The sequence below is a fragment of the Callionymus lyra genome, chromosome 1 (assembly GCF_982586985.1).
Source record: "Callionymus lyra chromosome 1, fCalLyr1.hap1.1, whole genome shotgun sequence".
NCBI lineage: Eukaryota > Metazoa > Chordata > Actinopteri > Syngnathiformes > Callionymidae > Callionymus > Callionymus lyra.
In genome coordinates this window covers 16373539-16389612 of record NC_141818.1, presented here as the reverse complement: position 1 = coordinate 16389612, position 16074 = coordinate 16373539, and the positions used below count along the sequence as shown (strand labels likewise).

At 40.0% G+C, this 16074-nt stretch overlaps 2 protein-coding genes across 5 annotated transcripts; both read left to right on the top strand.

Moving 5' to 3' along the window:
• The first annotated feature begins 1380 nt into the window (after nucleotides 1-1380).
• On the top strand, nucleotides 1381-5610 carry ube2d4 (ubiquitin conjugating enzyme E2 D4). The gene is made up of 7 exons (XM_087794790.1): nucleotides 1381-1654; nucleotides 2573-2636; nucleotides 2723-2754; nucleotides 2831-2908; nucleotides 2978-3083; nucleotides 3291-3384; nucleotides 3528-5610. The coding sequence occupies exons 1-7, from the start codon at nucleotides 1631-1633 to the stop codon at nucleotides 3571-3573; spliced, it is 444 nt and encodes a 147-aa protein (XP_087650916.1). The 5' UTR covers nucleotides 1381-1630; the 3' UTR covers nucleotides 3574-5610.
• Nucleotides 5611-6653: 1043 nt separating this feature from the next.
• dbnlb (drebrin-like b) lies at nucleotides 6654-16074 on the top strand. Of its 4 annotated transcripts, XM_087794786.1 has the most exons (15): nucleotides 6654-6816; nucleotides 9044-9099; nucleotides 9310-9422; nucleotides 9486-9560; nucleotides 9649-9798; nucleotides 10679-10756; nucleotides 11186-11337; nucleotides 11406-11454; nucleotides 11777-11848; nucleotides 12555-12684; nucleotides 12890-13006; nucleotides 13286-13360; nucleotides 13497-13540; nucleotides 13607-13694; nucleotides 14954-16074. In XM_087794786.1, exons 1-15 carry the CDS (start codon nucleotides 6734-6736, stop codon nucleotides 15088-15090), a joined length of 1419 nt encoding a protein of 472 aa, XP_087650912.1. In that variant the 5' UTR covers nucleotides 6654-6733; the 3' UTR covers nucleotides 15091-16074. The 4 variants fall into 4 exon arrangements, with proteins under 4 accessions (XP_087650912.1, XP_087650913.1, XP_087650915.1 ...); XM_087794787.1 differs by lacking the exon at nucleotides 11777-11848; XM_087794789.1 differs by lacking the exon at nucleotides 12890-13006.

Here is a 16074-nt window from a genome sequence, read left to right as displayed (position 1 = left end):
AAACTGATAACACAACAGGAGTTCCAGTAATCTGTTAAACATTTTGTTTCATTGAAGAATTAGTTCACCCAAAATTTAAAGGTTTAATACAAGTTGGACATTACAGTCGAGGAGTGTGACGTGGTTTAGATGTTTTTAAGTGTGTGTTTTTGTACGAAGGTGAAGACGAAGAGAACTGAGCTCCAGTCGTTACATTAAAATGGACATGCATTTTTGCCTATAAAGGAACACTTTATTCTGAAAATGATTCCAACCCTAAGTCGACATGAAGGTGAGTAGAGAATGAGTGAAGTTTGAATTTTGGCTGAACTATCACTTTAATCCTTAAAGGTGGTTGCATAACATTTAAGGAATTGATAATATTTTTGATGTTATATGAGCAGTATGATTTTGAGGGATTGTCTTTGAGACACCACATCTGCCGACTGCTGTTTTATTCCAAACTATCATAAGATAAATATAAATGATTATTGTCCATTTGTATGAATTCATGTTGACCATTACATTATCTTGTAATCTGGGTACTGGGTTTTATTAGAGTGTTAAATGTTTTAAATCGTTGACCTTTGTCAACAATCCTGTTAAATAACTTTTTTAATTGTAAGTTAGTGAGTAATTTACATTTATAGAGCGCTTTTCCAGACCAGTGTCACAAAGCGCTTTAACAATCAAAACAAAACTCAAAAAAAGGATATACTTAAAAGGTCAAAATTGTGAAATCCTCCAAATAGGCACTGCAGAACGGCTGCTTTGGTGCTTGTTTCTGTTTTTCTGCAGCTTTTTTTTTATGTGTTTTTGCCTATTTTTCAATCTTCTATTCAGCAACGCCACCATAAAAAAAATCCCATGTTGTGTTTACAACACTGGCAATACATTTTTCTGATTCTGAAGCCTCTTTTCTATGTACTACCTTGATGTAACTAATATTCTCCTCGACATACTTGTGTATTGAAGACGACAAGGTCAGATTATACTTGTATATAAGTATATAATTCAAAGGGGCAGCAAGCTGGTGTAGTAATGGGGTTGTTGCTGAAGTCGGACAAGAGTAGTCTGGTTTGTCTTCAACTTAAAGTAATGTTGTTTGTGTAAACACTACTGCTATTACAAACAAACACACTTACCCTCATTATGGTCTGACTTGATCGAGTTTCACTGAAGGAAACCAGAGCCTGAAAAGTCAAAGGCTTACATAGGTGATAATAAAGCAGTTCTATTGATGTTTGACATAAAACTGGACAATTTAAGACGGTATATTAATCGATACGTTTAGAGAATCGAATGTTTTAAGTTGACCTCTTGTGTGTTTTCGTCCAAATTCACGCTCACGTGACCGGATTTGACGAATCAGGGGGCGGCGGCGCAGCCAATCAGGAAGCGATTTGTGCGTCTGCGTCATCGCTGTCGGTGTTGCAGTCTTGTAATTAGTGGCCGTTCAACATCTACAGTCTTTTTTGGTCTTAACAGCGGCAACTTTTATGCGAATGACAAATTGTCTTTATTTGAGGTTGCGTGAGACTTTGGTCTTCAAAGTCTTCTAGTGTATGGAAGGCATTACGCGGCGACTGAAGCCTATTTGTATGTGTGCCGAGTTGACGATTAGCCGATACCTAGCATAGCCATTGGAGCAATGGCGTTGAAAAGAATTCAGAAGGTGAGTCTATATCGTCTGTCAGGCCGGGAAACACACGACGAACGCGGTTTAACAAACAACACCGAGACCCTCATGACAATATATGCGAATATACTCTGCGTCTTTAGCCACGAATCGCTGTTTTTCCCCGTGTTCATTTATAGCTAGTCGACGAGTAATTCATAAACAAAGACAGGCTAAGCAGTGGCCTTGTTGGTGCAGTGCTACAGTGCCGAGGACAGGAAGTCCAGATTCCAATCTTCTCTCTCGAATTACAACATTTATTTTCTTTAATAAATATCCGAATTTGGTTTGCCATTGGATAAGAAACGTGCACTATTATTTTTTTTATTATTATTATTAATGCCGCACAGCTGGCGTGACTCTCGCTTTTTATAGCTGATCCCTTTCGATAGTTTTAATGTATTATTCATGATAGTAGTTTTTTGTCATGTGGTCCAGTTTGTGGCGAAATCGTCGTTGTTGTTGTTGAATGACAGCTGCGTGCGTGTTGCCAAATGTGAAACCCCGGTGTCACTGTTGCCATATATGGAGAGGTAAATGGGGCACTAAATCAGGCCAAGGTGTGTATTTATATAACTCAATAGAAAGGCTTTATGTGAGTCGATTAAACAAAACAAAGACTTCATTTTATTACTTTTTGTTTTAATTTATCATCAAATATTCATATTTATATGTATTTTAATACACTCATTTTGGTGTAGAACTCCAATAAATAAAAAATAGTATTTTCAATAACTGAAAATACAAATTGATCTTTACCCTTATGTGATAAGTATAACCATTAAAAACACAGCCAAATAAAATAGAGTTGAAGTATGAAAGGTGTCTGCTTTTGTAGTGGCACACAAATCTGGTTTAAAATGTTATTTCGTTCACCAGATATTTTAAATCTGTATTTTTTTTCCCGTGACTCAGGAACTTTCCGACCTTGAGAGGGACCCACCTGCTCAGTGTTCAGCAGGACCAGTTGGAGATGATTGTAAGACCCTTTTTTAAAAAAATAAAAAATGTTTTTCTAACTGCAAAATTCTGATTTGGTTTTATATCTGTGCTTTTTTTTTTTAGTATTCCATTGGCAGGCAACTATAATGGGTCCTGTGAGTATAGTAGCAATATCTTGAATGAACGCTTAATTTCCTTCCTTGACATTTTTTCTTTTTTTTATATATATAGAGTGACAGTCCATATCAGAATGGAGTGTTTTTTCTCACTATCCACTTCCCTACAGACTACCCCTTCAAGCCCCCAAAAGTGAGTTAAAGTTAAAGGGACACAAGGTGTTGTTCATAGAATAAACCAATAATGTTCTATATGTTACAGGTTGCGTTTACAACAAAAATATACCACCCTAATATCAACAGCAATGGAAGTATTTGCCTGGATATACTGAGATCACAATGGTCGCCTGCACTCACAGTCTCCAAAGGTTAGATACTTCTTGAATTTCACACTCAAACGTATTCCTCTTGGTGCTTATTGAAGTCATATTCAAGCATCCAATTTTCTTTTAAACACTATTTAAATTAACTCAAAGGTGATCTTTTTTTGTACAACTGTGACCTACATCCTACCCTATTTGTATTTGTTTTGATTTTTTAAAATTTAGTATATTAACTTTGTTTTTCTTCGACAGTATTGTTGTCTATCTGCTCTCTTCTTTGTGACCCTAACCCTGATGACCCTCTGGTACCAGAGATTGCTCATACGTACAAGGCAGACCGGGAAAAGTAAGTTCCATTTCAACACATTTGTATTTAAGTGTCGTATGCCATGTTGCAGCACAACATGGTTGTCAGTGAACTTGTTGCCTCTATACTGTTGGGCCACATTCCTCCTTCAACAGACCTGAAAAACTTGACATTTCTTTCAGATACAACAAACTAGCAAGAGAATGGACTCAAAAGTACGCCATGTGAGAGTGTCGGGATCAAAACAAAACAAAAAAAAGAAAATCAAAAGTTTGGAACTTGGAGCAAATCTTCATCTGAGGGGAAACTTTTTAAAGAGCTGATCTTTCCGGATGGAATCGTTTTAAAGAGGTACAGTGCCACCTGGCTTTCCATGTGCTGAGCTGCGACCTTGCGCTGCCCTTCATGACTTGTATGGACCTTTTGAGCATGACCTGGCAAGCTCTGGGCAGCACTCGTTCATGGACAACTGGAAATGTCTGTCAAACAAACCACACTCAAGACTGTCAACTGTTAGACCTGCTTCCACGAACATCATCGTGGCTCATCACGCATAGTTTTCACCGCCAGTTTGTCATTGTTTTTCAAAAAGAGAAATGTTTGGAGAAGCAGATTTTGGGGGTACTGTATATGTCCCACTGGATGTGTTGTATTACTGTATTTCTACGTAATGGGTGGCCTTTGTGTTATTACTTTAACGGCCTGCGTGCAATTGCAACGGAATGTTCTCTGTTAACAGACACCATTACCCGCAGTTGATTTCTTGGCACGTTCTCTCCGTCAGGGTCAGTTCCCCATTGTTCTCAATTGGAAAAAACGGAAACGCAAAATATTCGCTATAGTTGAAACCTTCCCATTTATTCACACTCCCTCTTTCGCCTGCATCGTTCCATAACTGGTGTCATAACAAACATCACCATGCTGTTGACTTGAACCTTGCTGTCGACACACTCATTTTTGCACGTGGTTACTCTATGTGCTACCTCCTCAGTGCAGTTTCTCAGGTATCAAGCCAAATCATCAGCCTTCATGAGCAGTAGTCCATGTGGGATCAGCAACTTCATACAATACCTTTTTTAATTTCAACACTTTTCAAGAAGCCTACAGACACTAGGCAGTTAATTGAAACAAAATAGAAGAACCTCTAACAGGAGGCAGAAGGTCAGAGGACAATATACCATACTGAAGGTTTTATTTTAAATTCTTACACCGGGTCTTCAGTTGACCTTGAATTAGAAACCATGATAAAGGACTTGTGTTGGTGGGGGGTTTTTTTTGAGGGGGGGATAATTTTTTAATTCTAGGATCAGACAACCAAGTAAGTCTGATCAATTTTTGTTTTGACATTAACTTAAAGGTGATACATGTGTCATTTTAATGTATGTTTGAATGCTTTGGTTTTTTTCCTTCTACATGTCATCACACGTCAACATGCTGTCATAAAAGGTGTGTCATATTTTAGTTTAAAATAATAATAAAAAAAGCATTGACTGATGTGGTTAGGGTATATATTTCTTGTTTGTTTGACATCAGTGTACCAATGCAGCCAAGATAAAAGGGATTATTTGTTATTAACTGGAAGAAATATTGACTGAAAAAGTAAGGCATGAAAAAAAAATTAAATTTTTATTGTAGAAATAGCACCATTTAGGCACCAAATAGTTTTTCTTTCTTAGTTGCTGTGGAGGAAATTGTCTTGCCATCAAATTCTAAACATTGTATGAAAATTATGTAACCCAAATGCAAGAAATATCTTTGCTGCCACACTGCAATCAAAAGACCTGTGTGTACTAGTACTAGTTCAGACTTTGTGTACTTTCTTCATCCGGCTACTTGTATGAATAGCCGAGTATCTAGCAGCTGTTTGATTGAATGACGCCTTGATTCATCTGTGACTGACCATTGACCTCCTCTGTCCTGAGGGCTCACTAGAGTTGATATAGGCAGCTTAGCATGATGCTTTGCACTCTGGAGAAGCTTCTCACAGCCATTTTCCAGATTTTCAGGGATTTTGTTAACACTTCCTCCGCCTAATATCTGAGATTTGTACATGGTGAAAAAGAGTCATAGATTTGCTTCCAGGTCTTAATCTCCCGATAGGTGCTCCATTGAAAAATATAGGCATACAAATCTGCTTGAACATTACTAATGATACTTTTGTCATGTTAGGGATCAGATCTTTGCTTGAAATGTCTTCATATTCGTGCACATCCTGACACTACTGACACTGTCATTACATATGAATAAAGCTCATCTTGGTTTTAACTCTTCTTTTTTTGTCTTTACTGTTCGAAGAGGAAACGTATACATGGACTGATTGGGTTTGCAACTCTGTGCTTGTGTGGCTCTCATGGAACTCCAGTTTTTTTTTTCCACTGTACAAAAGCAAATAAAAAAAACCATAAATAATCTAAATTATAGCCATGAGGGACATGCAGACCTTTGACAGTATTTATCAGTCCCTCATGGGGTCAAAGATCATGTATCTTGTATTTCTAATATTCATTTCAAGTCTGTAAATATGACTATAGGGTTTTTGGAGAGAAGAGCTAACATTTTGTTGCCAGTGTTTTTAACACAACACAGGAATCGTCTGTGGTGTAATTAAGTAAAAATAGTTTCAGCATATTTAGCTTAAATGTATATTTTTTGCTTGATGGCCCCTCACAACAGCCACAGTATGAAATGTGACCCCTTGGGAAATTGAATTGGTTTAGATGATTCCCACCAATTTCATTAGGAATAGGTCCAGCTCTTGCAATCTGTGTACATTGAGTATCCTGTAATATTTGGTAACATGCGAAAAAAGGGAATGGATTAAAATGCAATGAAACGTTGTTTTTTTTATTTATATTATTTACATCCTTGTTCCAAATCTAAATAGGTTAACCTTAATGCCTTGACACGACAAGAGGAGAATTAATTACCAAAACTATTTCGGCGTATTTATTTATCTATTATTATTGTTTGAATCAATAAACACTTTTGCGATAAGTTAGTCTGTGTCATGTCTATATGTGTAATGGGGTCACCACTTTTTATCAGCGCAGTCTGGGGGTATACTTCATTTTACGACCCTGACATCGGGTATGCGGTGCAATTATGCAGTCGAGGCGTTGCGGTAACGCCTGCGGACTTAAAATGAATCCATCCCCTAAAATATGTTAAAATGATAATTTCACTTATAATTTAACATTACGTTTGTTGGCTTTATCTTCTATGACAGCGTCATTAAAAAACTGTCTCCGCCCCCGTCTGCTGCACCCGTGAACTTCCCGATGCCCCCCCCCTCGCTTCCTGCCCAGCTCAAAGTCAGCATCATCGCCACTCCTCCAGTAGGAAGGGCGCATCCCGCAGAGCTAGCAGGCTAGCCCAGCTCCACTCCACCATGGCGGTCAACCTCAGCAAAAACGGCCCCGCGCTCACAGCAGCGTACAAAGACGTGGTGGACGAGAAATCCGCCACGGACTGGTCAGTATTTTGTCTCTCGAGTCACGAAACGGTGCGTGTGTTGCTCTGAGGTGTTAGCAGTGGTTAGCTTGTCAAGTTACTCCGCGTCAGTGTTGCCAGCCAACGACAGATGAGTTCCATCAATAAATAATAACGCTTTTTATGAGCCAGGGTCACAAGCAAGTGCGAGGTTTCTAGGCAGTTTTATTCAGAATGACGCTTTAGGTTTGGGCTCTGGATGATGAAGAACACAATTCCTCCTTGCTGGACATTATTACATAATAAAGAGGACTTTAAAGGTTTAGTACATGTAGAATTCTGGCTTTTTAAAAATGAAATTCGGCAACTTATGAAGTGTATTCACTTCCTACTTTACATTGAGGTGAAAAGTAACTTCCTGATCAGAGCTTTTCACAAACTCACCTTTTAGGGTAGTTTTAAGTAGAGTTTATTCTACTGCAAATGTCAATATATGAGTATTTTAAATGGCTTACCAGTGGGTCATGTACCCTTCTATTAGCCTGGGACTATCTGGAGATCAAGTATCTGACATGTATTTAATTTAAGGTGTACTACCATGGTAGAGTTTTTGTGTTGACGACCTGCTATTTGTGGACATCATGTTTGTTAGAATAGGATTCAATCACAGCTTTATTCATGTAGTCCAACCATTGTCTACACAGACTGTCAACAAGCTGTTACCTGCTAGTTAAAGAAAAAAGTTAAAAACAAACTTGTTGTCTCAGCTCCAGCACTTTATGCATCTTTGGGCTCTTAATTGGGATTAAAATGTAAGATAAATCCTTTTATACGAACTCAAGGTTTTGGGATTGTATTCATCTCAAAACTAAGGATAAAAAAATCAGAGCTCACCCTTTTTTTTTTTTATCAATGTGTCAGATACGAGCATCCACTGACGTGTAGTGGCATGACCAGTATCAAGATAAAGTTGCTCAACTGATAAACAAGTCGTTTTTTGTGTTGTCCCTAGTGTAAGGAAGTCTTTAAACCCTAATATTTGTTATATTTCCATCTTATAAGATAAACCTTTTGTTATGTATCTGTGAAAATCCAACTTTAGTTAATGTAAGTTATTTTCCTTATCAAAGATGACATGACTATGATTGATCAGTTAAAAAAAAAAACATTCCATCAGAACTTCAACTTGCACTATTGCCTCACAGTTTAATTGACTCACTTTCATGTGTTTTATCGGTCATACATCCCAGTGGACACAGAGTTACTTACACCACTGAGGCACATTTACAGACCTTCAGATTCATCTCTGAGCGGCCTGTAGAGACTTGATCAATCTATATTTAGACTCTCATTGTCACACACAGGCAGATGGAGGATTGGATCTCACCCAGAGATTTTCATAATGTATTTTCATAATGTAATTTGTATTTTGTACAAATACATCAGTTGAAGTTAAACTACCCAATATTTCCCGTCCTTGTATTTCTGAGAATAAAACGACTATCTATATACATGCATTAGATTCTCAATTATTTTGAGCTCAAATGTTCTGAAAGACGTGTGTGGGTGCAAATGTAAGTTACATGAACCGAGAAATGGAATCAGGAATTTGTCGCGATAGAACAGGATGTGCGAACTGCAAGATTTCTGTACGGATTGGCAGTTAAGATTCATACTGAGGAGACATTAATGTCGACAAATATGATTCGAATGAGTCTGTTCTATGCATCACGCATTTTTTAGAAGACTCTTGAGGTATATCTTTCAATGATGATACTGATGAAATTTTACTCCTGGCTGTTTATATTTATTCAACAATTTGTATGTAAGTTCTTGTATATATTCTTTCCTTGAGTGGATTTGTTCACGCAAAATGAAGTGCGATAAAAGTAGAAAATAAATGATCGTGATGAATCGAAATGTGATTAATCTTATTATCTGATTGTTTGGCAGCACATGGCAAAAATTGCTTTTCTAACAAAATTCTTTGTTTTTCTTTTTCAAACTATTTTTCGAACTAGTTCCTCGTCTTCGTTCTCAAGAAAAAAACTGATTGCTTGACCGTGAAATCTCTGTCTTGTTCAAGGGCCACAAACCTCTCCCTTAAATGACACTAATGGCAACTTTCTTTGAGAGATGTGTGCAGTGGAAAATTTGTATAAGAGCATGCTTAGCACCACAAACTAAGAGAAAAATCAGAAGGTCAACAAGGACAATGAAAAACAGATTTAATGCGAGTCCTTATAAAGCTCTGTTCTTCTCTCCACAGGGCTTTGTTCACCTATGAGGGAAACAGTGACGACATCCGCTTGGCAGAAAAGGGCGGTAAGCACCGCGCTCATGTTATAAAGCTATCTTGGCACCGCATCGTCATAAGTTGATCGGAATGCTGCGGTCAGCAGATCCACAATATGAGCACAAAAGAAAAGCCAGCCACTGCGCTCAACCCATCATTTGTGAAGCGGGAAAATATGTTCCTGGTTACACAACTGACCACAGCAGCCATTTGAGACTCCGCCATATTTATGTTGTCAGATGGAGGACTGGAGGAGCTGGTTGAGGAGCTGAACAGTGGAAAAGTGATGTACGCCTTCTGTCGAGTCCTGGATCCAAATTCTGGTCTGCCTAAATATGTCCTCATTAACTGGGTGAGTTCCGACCGAACCACAACTATTGTTCTGGTCGTGAAACAGCAGTGCTTTGTCTCGTAGACGGGGGAAGGTGTCAAGGATGCGAGAAAAGGAATTTGTGCGAATCATGTGAGCTCCATGGCTAATTTTCTGAAGGTAAACTATCGCGTTGACGATCCGCCTTTAGATAAACACGACAACAGCAGCACAGAGGTGACACTGGGATGTCGGGGTGTCGTTTCAGGGGGCTCACATTACGGTAAACGCCAGGGCAGAAGAGGACGTGGAGCCCGAGGTGATCATGGAAAAGGTGGCCAAAGCATCAGGAGCCAACTACAACTTTCACAAAGAATCTTCCACTCGCTACCAGGACAGTGGCCCTCAGGGTCCAGTGGTGAGTGTCGAGGGATGATGTGTGCTTCTGTCAGGGGTCGGGTCAAAGTCTGTAGCAAGAAATGTAGCACGTTTCTGGTCTTCTTGCTGAACATTGTCACAGACTACAGAGTAGTCTTATCCTGCAACAGCTGATTATAAATATGAACAAACTTGTTCTAAACCAGCAGGGAAAGAGCTCGACAATAAATCATATGAATACAAATTGTTTTTTTGTAACTTTAATTGGAGGAAGATTAAGTCCAAAGGTCTAAAGTTTCTAAATCCAGTACTAATCCTTTTCTGTAAGTACCTTGTAAGAACAGTTTAATCATCGTAGCGTTTTCTTTCCTAACCATTGGTTTCATCTGCCATGTTTGGCAGTGTTAAGAAACATTGTTTTGTATTTTCTTTTATATATATTATAAGTTGAATTGATTTTATTATATTTTAAAAATATCTTAACATATATTTGTGGAAAAACCTCATTGTATAGTAAAGTACTGCACAACACACTTTGAATGGGCAATATAATAAATAACTAAATATCAAATTAGATTGAAAATCAATATGAAATGTATTCATTGTCTCCCGCTTTATCCTGGGGTCGCGGGGAGACTGGAGCCTATCCCAGTATCATAGGGTGAGAGGCAGGGGACACCCTGGAAAGGATGCCAGTCTATCGCGGGGCTCAATATGAAATTGGTTACACCAAATGTTTTTTTCCCCCACTTTTTAATACAAGCAAAAAATACTGTGAAAGGTGGTTCATCTATGTCCACTTTTATACTGAAGAGTCAGTCTAAGCGTTCCTTTTTTCTTTTTATTCAAATTGCAGATGCATGCTATTAATTCACAATGTCGATGGTTTAAATGCATTTCTTTTTATTTCTTTCCTGCAGGGATCAGTTTACCAGAAGACAAATGCGATGTCTGAAATCAGGAAGACCAACAAGGACACGTTCTGGGCACAGACGGAGGTAATGTCGCTGCTGGATGGAAAAGGACAATATATTATTCAAAGATGGTCCAGGTAGCAGACCGGACAAAGTCAAAATTCATTAATCAAAATTCCTCTGAATCTAGAATAGAATGATGTATCAGTATTTCAGTCAACAACCTACGGCTAATTTAGCATGACTAGCAATGAATACATTTTGATTTTTCTCAGAATAAATTCCTTCCTTGTGGTTAAAAAAAGATCATTTTCAGTGACACTAATGTTACAGTTTTTCTGGAATTTACCCATTTACAAGATTCAAACATGATCCAAAACGGCATGAACACTATTCCCTCTAAGTGAGAACACAGACCCACATAAGAAGGCTCCAGTTTTTTGGCTTGTTTATCATAAACCATCTGTGACTTTGACAAAATACCCGCCGTCAATGGTTTCCATGTGGTCGCAGAAAGAAGAGGAGAGACGTCGCGTGGAGGAGCGACGCAAGGCGGCCGACGAGCGCCAGCATCTGGAGAAGGAGAGGAAAGACAGGGAAGCCAAAGAAGCAGTAGTGAGGGAAAAGCGGGACAAGGAGAGAGCCAACGAAATCGACGAACAGAAGTTGGTAACACTAGAGCGAGGACTACAGTCGGTGGCCACACGTGTTCTTAATGTGCATGTTTGTTCAGGAGGTACGAGCAGCAGCAGGATGCCTTGAGGAAAGAGAAACATCAACGGGTGAGTTGACTGAAGCTCTCGCTATGATATTTGGATGATGCATGCTGGACGAGTTAAAGCAGTGCGTGCACCACATGACTAGCTCATTACTATAAGCAGCGACGTTAGCGCAACAATGGTGTGTAATTACAGTCAGAGAAAGATTAATACCCGACTCTGAGTTCACCACAGAAATGTATCTTGTGGTGTGGTTGCTATGGCAACGCATCTGACCGTGGAATCAAAAGGAGCACACATGGAAGTTTCCAGGCAAATGTGTTCAGTGCAGTAGTTTAAAGCCTGGGAATCTCACGGCAGCAGTTGTTAACATCATCATCATCAGGAGGAGCAAGAGGAGAGGGATGTGGTCCAGAAGAAAGCACTCAGACGTGGTGAATCTGTGGAGAAGGCCAACGTGAGTCCCTTGAGTTCCCTTGTCTCCTTTTGGCCTGGACCTTCCTGCCCAGCTTCTCTCTTCTTCTTCTGCTGTTGAAGGTGTCATTGCACCTTCCTTTATCTGTGTTTCTACTTTCTCTTTGAAAACGACAACAACACAAAAGTTTGTCTCTTTTTCCATTAGGGGTGTGTATCTGCAAGAATCTGGCAATACGATATGTATGACATTACAGGAGTCACGACACGATATATTCAAATGCTGTCGGAACAAGGATATATTTGTAGTACTGCCCGAGTATTTGACTCTGGTGTTGCAGCGTGTACACACCACATGACTCTTGACAAAGTGGTAACTGGTTTCATTCGTTTATATCCCAAAATAAGGCCAAACCTCAGCTTTAAAAGCTGCTGGAGTCGACCGTATCCTCTCGTCCTCAGTCATCCCTGGGATCTCGTTGTGGGATTTCATTGTTCCTTTAGCGACTGGAGGATTTAATGACTGCTGCCATCTAGTGGCAGGAAGTAACAAACTCGGTGAATATTTGCATGAAAATTGAAATAAAGAAAGGACTTGTTTTATACAATATAAACAATCCATAAAAAAAATTAAATTAAAAATATGATTTAAAGCCAAAGTTTTACATTCTTTAATTAAAATATTAATATTTTCTTGCAGTTTTAATCACCATCTGCTTGTTTGGCTTGTGTTTCTTCATCCTCTGCAGGAGGCGGCGTCCCTCATCTCTCAGAGAAGTGTCAACCCCAGAGAGATGTTCAAGCAGAGGGAGCGAGGAATCACTCCCAGTGAGCCGACTGTTCCGGCAGCAGCAGCAGCTCCTCCCAGCCCTCAGCCAGGTATCTCCACCACTACCTGTTCCATCTCGTGCTGTCAATCAAACGCCTTGACACTTGTGTGCTACATCTCCGTGTCCATGATCCATCTTTCTTTTAAATCCCCGCTCTGTTGCCGGGTTGGTGTCGTGGTCATACTTTGTCTCCATCTCTTCTCTCTTCTCTCGTCCATCTGGTTGGTTGTCGGGGATCCCATCTCTCTGCTCAGGGCGCCTGCAAAGCCCTTTTCTGTCTAAGCCAGTGTATGAGTCAGAACCAGCCAGCTCACCTCAGCGTCGCGCCTCTCCTGAGCCAGCACGCTCCGCCTCTCCTGTCCGTGCCTCAGGTGTGCGCACACACACACACACACACACACACACACACACACACACACACACACACTTCATTCATTCACCCTTGGTTCACCTCCAGGCGACATCTCACTCATCACTCCTTTACTGTCCAAACCTTCTAACATTTCCACCTCCATAAGTTTGATTCCGCCGAAGTGATTCTCGGCAGGAATGCGTTTTCCCCTCCCGCTGTCGGGTTCCGACCTGCCCGGGCTTGTGTGTGTGTTCCGGTGTGTACATGCATGTTTGTGCTTGTGTTTTGGGTGATAAAGAGCCAGATGTGGATGATGGACAGTCCAGGTGTGAGTATGAGGAGCAGGAAGTGGTTGCAGAGGAGCCGAAGACAGGTGAGCCTTGTGTTTAAGAGAGTCGATCACGCCCCCCCCCCCCCCCCCCCCCTAACGTTCACAGTCATTGCGGGTTCTATTGCTGCCACCTGCTGGACGCTCGTTTTAACAGGTGTTTCTTTTTTTATTAATGCAGCCGCTCCTGATGTCCAGGAAGTGGAGTACGAAGAACCTGCTCAGGTATTTTCAAAATGTTCTTCAAAAATGAACGATTGCTATTGGTTATTTGATGCTTGAATCTTGCAGGTGGAGGAGAGTAATGTTTATGAAACTCCTGCTGAAGAGACGCCAGAACGAGGAACCTGTGCCAGAGCTCTGTACGACTACCAGGCTGGTGGGTACTTGTTGTTTCTTCCAGTGTTGATTCTTGACCTCCGTCACTCGTAAAACACTTAAAACACGAGTTTGGATTTAGCTTCATTATTTACATCAGTGTAGTTTTCATCAACTTGTAGTTCATGTCATCTTCAGGGTAAGAGTGGTCGCTGCACGTGAGGTGCCGTCCCTCTTAGTAACGGTGACCTGAACGGTTACCACATGAATCCAGAGGGACCTCTGTATTTATAGTTTTAAGTTTGATCATGATGTACATATTTTTTAAGGTATTATCATTTGTGAACTGGTGAGTCGAACCAGAATCGAGTAGAACTGACGCAGTCCAGATTAGATTGACTTTATTAGTCCATCTGGAGATTAGGTGGATTGAAGCGCGGCCTGGGTGCCACATGTTGCCCTTTGAGTTTATGTATATGAGTTTGTGATGTCACCATAGAACTGATCAGAGTAGAAAATGTTTATTTTATTGGATTTATTACTTTAACTGTATAAAGTTTATAATTCTTAGTTATTTCTGACTTTTTCTTTTTGTCCTTTTTGTGAATATTTCTTGTCCCTTACAATAATTCGAGTGAAAATTGAGATTATATTTAGAAAAGTTAATACTTATTTTACAAGATTTTTTTAAATGAATGTATTATAAATATTTAATTGGCATGTATTTGTCCTTTATTTACTCGTGCTGTGTCTCAAATCGCATACTAGCGTACTCAAAGTTAGTATTTTTAGTGCGTTAGTGCGTCTCAATTCTTAGTATGCGAAATTTAGTGCGCCATGGACACTAAATTGGCGTACTAAAACGCCCACAAAACTGAGTATGGTTCGATGGACACTATCTACCCTAAACGGCTGCCATCTTAGTGACGTTATTAACGGAAGTTACGTCATATATATAGTATATTCATATACTTACAGGTGCATTTTCAGCAGCAGTAGAAGGATGACACGTCTTCGGTGCTGATACCAGCTTAAATATCTCGCGAATATTTAGATTTTCATATTTTTTCGTTAGTGTGTAGCTTCAGTGTTTGATTTGAGACATACTCTCTGTGGAGAATTTGCGTACTAGTTAGTATGTACACTATCCTGATGCGTACTAACTTCTAGTATACTAAGAGAAGTATGCGATTTGAGACACAGCACTGTTTTTTGTTTTTTTTGCTTTTGTCTTGACGGTTCCTGACAACATTCACACTTTATCATTTTGTGAGGATATTGAGTTTCTCACTCCCGATGTCTTGTTTCGTTCTCCTAAAGCTGACGACACAGAGATCTCCTTCGACCCGGACGATATCATCACGGGGATCGAGATGATCGACGAGGGCTGGTGGCGAGGCTACGGCCCCAACGGCCATTTTGGAATGTTCCCAGCCAATTACGTGGAGCTCATCTAGGCCGGCTCTACCCTCGCGGTGGAGCGAGCGCCCGGTGGCCTCGGAGGAACTTTTGCAGGAAAAGGGACGCGGCGAAGAAACCCACCTCACTTTCTATGCCGCTGAGGATGCAACGACGGCAAAAAAAAAGATCCTCGTCGCTGTGAACGGTTTTAGAGAATCAAAAGTCTATTTTTATTTTCAAGAATGATCATGAGCAGGATGTTGTGAAATTCAGTTCCTGCTTCTATTCCAGCGAATGCATATGGAGGTCACCGAAGATACAGTGTTTTTAACGCCAAACTGGTTAATTAAATCACGTTCAACGTTGACACACAAATTCTATATATCGAGGTTGAGCAAACCAAAGAACAAATAATAAGAGAATCTGGACAATATTTTAGAGAGCCGGTTAATTGACTCCTCAGTGACTTCAGTAATCCTCCCTGTACTTCACGCTGCCGTTCTTTACCGATCAATGTGATGCAGTCAGTCTTAGGTTGTGTGCTCTGTTGACTCTCCACTGTGCTTCTACACCGGGCATCCGTTTCGTCGTTGTAGCAATGATTTTAATTCCATTCCAAGATGATGAAACCTAGAACGTGACACCAGTGTGATTATTTGCCTTCGTTTTTTTTTTGCCTTATTTCAAGACTGAATCCTCTTCTTTTGACGACCAAACCTCCTCCGCTGTGGCTCCGCAGGAAGAGTGGTGTGTTGTTTTAATAGCATTTCTCCGTCGTTTGAACCAAATCATTTCAACTAACGGTTTGTTTTATGGTGGTTGTTTGAGATCTCGCTGGTCTGAGGTTGAGCTAAATTCAACGTGTAATGTGTTTTGATGACATTTAAAATTGACAGTTATGACTTATTTTAGGCTCTTCTGCAACATTTCACTTCTGAAAAAACTGAACCATGGAACATTTCTTTTTGTTAGTTACGCCAGAGTTTATTGTTCTACACAGACATTCCTCGTCATGAAATAAAGAAACAAGCTTTGTTGTA

Excerpts from the sequence above, each read along its gene's own strand:
- dbnlb (XM_087794786.1), top strand. The coding sequence starts at position 6,734 with ATGGCGGTCAACCTCAGCAAAAACGGCCCCGCGCTCACAGCAGCGTAC. Across the intron at positions 9,561-9,648 it reads CCATGGCTAATTTTCTGAAG|GGGGCTCACATTACGGTAAA; the intron begins GTAAACTATCGC and ends GTGTCGTTTCAG. Across the intron at positions 10,757-11,185 it reads CGTTCTGGGCACAGACGGAG|AAAGAAGAGGAGAGACGTCG; the intron begins GTAATGTCGCTG and ends ATGTGGTCGCAG.
- ube2d4 (XM_087794790.1), top strand. The coding sequence starts at position 1,631 with ATGGCGTTGAAAAGAATTCAGAAG. Across the intron at positions 2,637-2,722 it reads AGGACCAGTTGGAGATGATT|TATTCCATTGGCAGGCAACT; the intron begins GTAAGACCCTTT and ends TTTTTTTTTTAG. Across the intron at positions 3,385-3,527 it reads TACAAGGCAGACCGGGAAAA|ATACAACAAACTAGCAAGAG; the intron begins GTAAGTTCCATT and ends CATTTCTTTCAG.